Source organism: Esox lucius, chromosome 11, assembly GCF_011004845.1.
Source record: "Esox lucius isolate fEsoLuc1 chromosome 11, fEsoLuc1.pri, whole genome shotgun sequence".
NCBI lineage: Eukaryota > Metazoa > Chordata > Actinopteri > Esociformes > Esocidae > Esox > Esox lucius.
The window spans coordinates 14,044,807-14,052,624 of record NC_047579.1 but is presented as its reverse complement, the minus strand read 5'-3'; the positions used below and the strand labels follow the sequence as shown (position 1 = coordinate 14,052,624).

General features: G+C 39.8%; 1 protein-coding gene across 1 annotated transcript in view; it reads left to right on the top strand.

Moving 5' to 3' along the window:
- The window catches only part of LOC105008867 (NLR family CARD domain-containing protein 3-like), a 32,395-nt gene continuing 24,577 nt past the window's right edge, over positions 1-7,818 (top strand). Inside the window, exons 1-5 of the mRNA XM_034294929.1 lie at positions 1-146; positions 412-534; positions 1,718-1,843; positions 6,883-6,967; positions 7,120-7,348. Of these exons, the coding sequence (XP_034150820.1) occupies positions 452-534; positions 1,718-1,843; positions 6,883-6,967; positions 7,120-7,348 (523 nt within the window). The 5' untranslated portion in view covers positions 1-146; positions 412-451. The remainder of the gene's footprint in view (positions 147-411; positions 535-1,717; positions 1,844-6,882; positions 6,968-7,119; positions 7,349-7,818) is intronic.

Genomic DNA, 7,818 nt, shown 5'->3' with positions numbered 1-7,818 from the left:
CTGAAAGTAAAGTTCCTGCACAGGATCCATTTTGATTTGACGTAGAAGTGTAATATATATTTTTCAATATTTGAACTGAAAAAGAGAAGACAAATTGTTTCATAATGATTCATCAAAGAACAAACCAGAGAGAGTGATCATTTGGAGTAAGTCATTATCAGTGTTAATGTAAGTTGTTGTAACTTCAATGTAGTTAGTCAGTCCACGTTCTCAAATGTGTTGATTTGTTGTCAGTAAAACTTAAGTTAAAGTTAAAGCATAATTTAGTTCTGTGTTTGTTATTTAGTGGTATTTCTTTGATTATAGTAATGCTTGTTATTCTTCAGTTTGTATCTGATCCAGACATTGTGTCTTCTAGTCTTTGATTCTTAATCCAGGAAGTGTGTGTTTCTCTCCATTATGTGCTTACAGGTCTAATCAGATAGAGAGAGAAGAGGGGACTGCCTCTAAAATGAGTCTCTCTGGGGAGAGGGAGGAGGGCGCCTCTGCCTCTAAAATAAGTATTTTTGGGGAACATGACACCACAGCTAAGAGGTAAAATTATATTCATTTGGTTTGTGAATGGGTTTCCACATCTGAGGTCAGAGTAGAAAAGTGACTGAATATTTTCCCTAAGATGCATTAAATGAAGCTGGTAAAATGGGAGTATAATGAATTTTATTAGTAAACCCACAAAAGTCAAAATAGTTTGGTTTGTGTTCTAGATACATATTCATTATTATGGGCTTTTGAGCAAGACAACTAAACAATGGCTGAGGAACCAGATAAACATAATTTAAATCGTTATACAGAAGGTGCGGAATTCATAAAACATACTATATGTTTTGCTATTTTAATGAACACTCGGACCAAGGGATGAGGTTCCAATTGCGGATCGCAACCGTCTGATTTATTTTTACGGCACAAGAGGGCTGAGGCAAGAATCACAACGAGATGGACAGGCAGGAGTTCGGTATCCGGTTGACAGTTCGAGAAGGCGACGGTACGGGCAGGCTTGGCAGAATAGTCCACTGGGCAGGCAGGCAGCTCAGAAGGCAGGCTACACACGGAGACAGACAGGAACAGGGCAAGGGGAGAGAATAACAACCGGTAGGGACAACAGTAGTTCGCTCGGTCGCTAGGCAAAGGGAGACACTGAGACGCAGGTGTTAGTATGCCAGTGATTGTGACCTTGAATGAGAGCTGCCGTGAGGGCGCAGTGGTACCGGGCAGAGGGCGCGGGAGGCTGGTGTCAGGGCGTTGCGAGGACCTAACAGCTATGTCTAGGTACTGGTGTATCTGGTTATTAATGTTTGAAATAATGGTTTGTCTTTAATATTGATGCAATGGGTGTTTTAGTGTAATCAGTCAGTTGTTAAACTGCACTTTCAAAATGTGTATTATATCAGTATAATATTTATCAATGTTAACTTACACTTTTCATGTGTGTAATACTTATTGATGTGGATGTTTTTCAATAATAATTATGAACTCAATTACAAAATCAATATGATCTTATTGTAACATTTACACAAAACAGTTAAGCTTCAAAGATTCTTAGTTGGTTCAAACCCACCAATCAATCCTAAGTCCACCATATTCAAAACACTCTGGGTCCTCCTTCATTATTAATTATAGGGTCCAGAAAGAGACACACACTCACTGTGTCCAAATACACCAATCACTACTTAGAAAGTCCACTATGAACAAAAACACTCTGCTGTTTTGTATTTTACAGTATCATTTCCAGGGACCATATAAAGGGACCAGCATCTCCTGTACCCAGCTGTGTGTCCATGAAGAGTGACCGGTCTATGAATCAACCTATAGGGTTCAGAGAGGGAGACGTCTCTACTGATCAAAGGTAATACAAACTCATGGGTCAATGTCAGTGATTTTCAAAATTGTCTCTTATTTGTTTATTTTGTTTCCATTATCTGATTGCCACAACAACAGCTAATCTTCCTGGTTTCAACATTTAACGAAAAATACATTACAGGCAAACAACATCTTAATAATGTAAATACATTTAACAAAAACATGTATGAAGATGACATTAAAAACATCATAATATAAACACTGGAAAGATAATTTTTACGTTTTTACGTCTCTCAGTGTTGTTTTTATTATCCATAATTACTTTTCCTGTTTTATAAAACTTTTACTATGAAAGTCTATCCTTATAAAAATGGAAAACATTTGGTCCTACTAAGGTACTTCCACTTATAACATGGATGAGTCTGAATTATATAAATGTATCATGCTGTTGGACTTAAAATATGATGGTCCTACCATTAATAACACCATGCTATTACATCATTCATACCATTGCATAGATATAGATCATGGAAATGGTTAACCTGCATTATACATTATACCATGGTAATTAATAATTAAGATTAATTACAAAACGTATGTCACTGTATTTATTCAAATGCATTACATGAAGCTGGTACAATGGGAATATAATGCATTATAGTAATAAACTCAAAATAGTTTGGTTTGTGTTATTGATACGTATTCAACGTTATGGGCATTTGTAATATTCATTTATAGGTCCCAAGCACGTTTTGGGTTCCCTGTGTTATCAACCAGTAATGTGGGAGAACATGAAGTGCTGTATATTCTAAGAGGTGTTGGTCTTGCCAGCAGAGGGAGACACTTACTCTATTAGTTGATTAACCCGCTCTCACTCTAGTGTTGTTCTCACCAGTAGAGCCCGGCGCGGGACTGTTTTCTTCATCCCACTCCCGCCCGCTCCCGCCGAATTTCTGAGCATTACCGCCAGCACCCGCAGCGTATGTGTTACACTCCCGCCCGCTCCCGCAATATGTATGTCCAATCCCGCCCGCTCCCGCAATATGTATGTCCAATCCCTCCCGCACCTGCAATATGTATGTCCAATCCCGCCCGCACCTGCAATATGTATGTCCAATCCCTCCCGCACCTGCAATATGTATGTCCAATCCCTCCCGCACCTGCAATATGTATGTCCAATCCCTCCCGCACCTGCAATATGTATGTCCAATCCCTCCCGCACCTGCAATATGTATGTCCAATCCCACCCACACCTGCAATATGTATGTCCAATCCCGCCCGCACCTGCAATATGTATGTCCAATCCCTCCCGCACCTGCAATATGTATGTCCAATCCCTCCCGCACCTGCAATATGTATGTCCAATCCCTCCCGCACCTGCAATATGTATGTCCAATCCCTCCCACACCTGCAATATGTATGTCCAATCCCTCCCGCACCTGCAATATGTATGTCCAATCCCTCCCGCACCTGCAATATGTATGTCCAATCCCTCCCGCACCTGCAATATGTATGTCCAATCCCGCCCGCACCTGCAAAACTGTATGTCCCATCAGTGTCTCTATGGCACTGCACCATTATACCTCAAACAAATCATAACTCCCCTTTCTGCCTCACGCCATCTCCGCTCTGGACAGGCTAACCTCCTACAGCCTCTGAGGACAAGGCTGCGAACAATGGGTGACCGTGCCTTCTGCTCAGTTGCATCAGCTCTGTGGAATGCTCTCCCTGTTCATCTAAGGGCCCCACAGACTGTGGACTCTTTTAAAAAGGGCCTGAAAACCCATCTTTTTAGAAAAGCCTTTTTTGTTTAATTATGTTATTTTAATGTCGCTGTTCTATGCTTTTAGGCTAGTGCATTGTAGCACTTTGAGGTCATTTAATTGATATAAAGTGCATTATAAATAAAATGTATTATTATTATTATTATTAAAACTCTGAGAATTTATTCCCGCACAATAATAGAGATGCATTGAGTTTGTGTCTTCTCTCGTCCGTATTTGTATTGCTATTATTAAAGAGATTCAATAATAGCAATGGTCCTGGTGTAAATGTGAAGAAAGCATGTCTGGAAGCAGTTAGCCTGAACACAGAACGTTTTTTATTATATAATATATTAGGCTATATAATTTAGTTTTTATCAAAAACTTTGCACCATCACATGGCAAATAACTGCTTTGCAAAAAATAAAATAAAATAAATAACAATATGATAAACTAGGCTACATGAAAAACAGCCTGCTCAACACAACACTGTCTGGCATCATCACGCCTCTTGACCTAATTAACAAATGGCAACGAGAGGCTGTACTAAAAAAAACAACACTAATAAGTAACATAAAATAAACAACATAAAACGAATTAATTTAAGAAATGAATCACTTTGCAATGTTGCTGTGGAGGAAGAGAATGTTCCTTATCGACTGCGGTCCCAATCTTCTAAGATGCGCCCACAGACACTAAAGGCCCGCTCTGAAGGCTCACTGAATGCAGGGATACTAAAAATAAAACGTGCCAGCTTTGATAGCGCTGGGAAGCGCTCTTTGTTGAACTTCCACCATTGAAGCACGCTGTCTGAGTTATCAGAGAGCCGGGAGCTGAGATATTCAGCCATTTCATCATCGATCGGCTTTGGCACTGAAGCAAAGGAGGACGGATCGTCTTCCCAGTCTGCGAATCGGTCTGTGGTGATTTGTTTTTTGGCTGGTGGTGGCTCATCCTCTGCTGTGGCTGGGCTCAGGTGAAACTGCATCTTCTGAATCATTTCCTTTGCGCCTTTGGATAGGCTCATTCTGTTATTCATTTATATTTTTTATTTATTCATTCTCTCCGTTTATATTTTTTTGACTGCATTTCACTTATTCTATTGTCATTGCATTGTGTTTTTTGTGTTTGTTAGCCTACCTTTACCACTTCGTCTTTTTCATCTGGGGGCAGCATCCGTAGCATTCGCATTTTAGGAGTCAGGAGAGTTGCAATCCTGTACATCATGTGGAGAGGTAATGCAGATGTGTCACTGGTGCCCATCAGTTCTTCCAGACGCGAGGCACACACATTGGCCACTCCAGAGAGCAAGGGCTCCAGCATTGCTGCTTGGCAGTGTTCAATGAGTTTCACGGACCACGGCAGTGGAAGTGATGCGCTGGGAGTGGAGTTGTCAGACTCCAAGTCATTAGTAGCTTCCTTGAATAACTTAAGGAACGCAACTACTGTTTTTAAAGTATTTGCATTGATCTGTGCAATTCTTTCATACTGGTTATTTCTAAGCAGTATGGTGGAGATCTCCTCATGCTGTTGCAGTATGGAATCCAGCATTTCATAATTTTAATTCCATCTTGTATCGATGGATTGCTTGAGGGATTTCTTCAAGCTGTTTTGCAGACCTGAATGAAATATTTCACCAGTTTTTTTGCACTGGTCAACAGTTCAAACAGCTCAGTACTTTCAGCCGACACGTCTGGTGGAAATGCACTTGATTGGGTGACGTTCAGGATGTGCGCGTTGCAGTTCAGCCTGGTGGTTCCACGTTCAGTGACAAACACAACACGGCCATATAGAAGTGACGCATCTATTCCAAATTCACAGAGTTTCTGGAAGAGCAGGCTCCTGATATTCTCCCCTGTTTTTGATACACCACTCTCAAAGGGAGCCGCGAATAACACCCTGGAAACGAGGTCGAAGTTGTTGTTTGTATAATGGATGGTGCCGGATATGACTGAAGTTTTCTGGTAATCCTCCGTCCATATATCTGTTGTGATGGCACATCCATATGTTTCAATGATAGGCTTTATCTCCGCTGCCACTGACGCCTGCAGTACTTGGGCTCACCCCTCGACATGTCTGGATACAGTGGTTGGATGAGGTCAAACATCTTTTACATCAAATCTGCCATATTTAGCGGCGAGGGCAACTAAGTGTTGCGATAAATCAACAAAGCCTTTCCCGGCGACAAAGTCATATGGCCTTATGTCTAGACAGCACAATTCCACACATTTCTCTGTAGTTTCTTGTTTAATGTGTGTAGGGAGATGTTGTTTATCCTTGAAAACCAGCTTACTTTGACCAGGTAGAACAGAGCAGGTGTGTCGCTTCAACCCAGACGTGCCGGATTTGTGCCCATTGTAGATTAGTATTTTTGCACATTTGTCACAATGAACGAAGTTCAGTTCCTTTCCATCTTTATCACAAACAATTGAGAAACTTCTCCAAATGTCAGACTTGCCTTGCTTGGGTTTTGTGCTGTAAATACCTTGTTTGAGGTTCTTTTCCACATCATTTATTGACATCTCCATCACAACTTCCAATCCTGCGTTGGGTTTTTTTTGCCGCCCATTCCCGCCCGCAGTTCAAACCGCCTGCTCCCGTGAGGTTTGCGTTGGGTCCCACGGGACCCAATCCCACTGCAGCCCTCTAGTCACCAGCCTGTCTAGTAGTCAGTTAGTTGACAGAGAGCAAGACAACCAAACAAAGACTGAGGAACCAGATAAACATTATTTAAAACGTTATATAGAGGGTGAGGAATTCATAAAACATACGATATGAAACACCAAGCTTAGAAAACTATATGTACGATATAATTGTTATTTTGTGATTGCCTTATTATAGTTTTTTATTAAATTATGAATATGTCAGCATTGAAGCTAACGTCAGCTATCGGTATCAAACACACACACAGGAGGCACCAATGTATGTAATCTGTTTTTGTTAGAAATAGTACATTTTTAAAAATTCCATTCCCATTAAATGACTTCCAATGCCTTTTTTACAAATGGGTTTTAGTAACTTCCGATTTAGAATTGTATTGTGGCCTTGTAAAAGGAAAGAGACTTACAAATTATATTAAAAAAAATATATTATATGCAAACCAGTTAAATTCTTTGACATGTTTTTTAACTGTGAGTTAACAGGATTTAAGAGCCCACATGTTTCTATTACAAAGCTACAATAGTCAATGTTGGATTATGAATAGTAGCATTTATTTATTTTGTATTTAAAAAAAGTTGTTAGTTCTGAAATTGGAAGCACAAAACTGTGTGAGTCTGTAAAACTCTGGAAGTGTAGATGTAATATCATGTTTTGTCCACAGAGACCAACAGGAGAGATCAGAGTCTGAGATTCTCAGTGGTCAATCTGTCCAGAGTCATCAAACAGACCTGTCCTCTATATTCAGTGTATGTGGTCCTGTTATGTACATTTGTTTTTGTATACCTCAAGTAAGGTTAACCTGTTAATCTTTCGTGTATTTGTTAATATTGTTCTGATAATTAAGTCACTTTAATTCAGTCTAATTTCAGCTTTTTCAATTTCATTTTTTCACTTTCAGTTACTTGAACAGAATATCATGACATTTGTGAAGAAAGAGTTAAAGAGGTTTAAGACAATGCTGAGTTCAGATCTCCCAGAAGGATTCAAGAGTCAGAGGGAGGATGAGGAAGGTGTGGACCCTGAAGATGAGAAGCAGGAGAGCAGTGCCAAAGAGGGGGCTCTGAAGATCACACTGCATGTCCTGAGGAACATGAACCAGAAGGATCTTGCTGACACACTGGAGAAAAGTAAGAGTTGTCTGACTTTACTGTTGAATGTTCCAAATAATATTATTGTGACCTTTAAACAACATATAACAACCTCTTCTGCGTTGAAAAACTTAACATAGAAGAAAGAAAGAGACGCGAGACCGATATCTTACAATTAGAGGTGCACAATATATTGATTAAATACCGCTATCGCAATAACACGTTGCACAATATAAAAATAGAAAATTACTTTTCACTAGATTTGAGATTTAAACAGTTCAAAAAATCTCAAATGATGAATGCGCTGCCCAGAAATACAATAGGCACCTTTTACTGAAACACCAGACTCTTCTAGTGAACAGTGTTCAGATTTCTTTTTGCGGAAGCTTACAAAGCTTTGTGTAGCTAGTTTGCAGTCTGTGTCCATGTGATCATTTGTTTTCAAAATGATTTTGCTTTTAGTGTTGATTTAGTGTTGATTAAGTACTGTGTTTAAAAAGCCAATACCT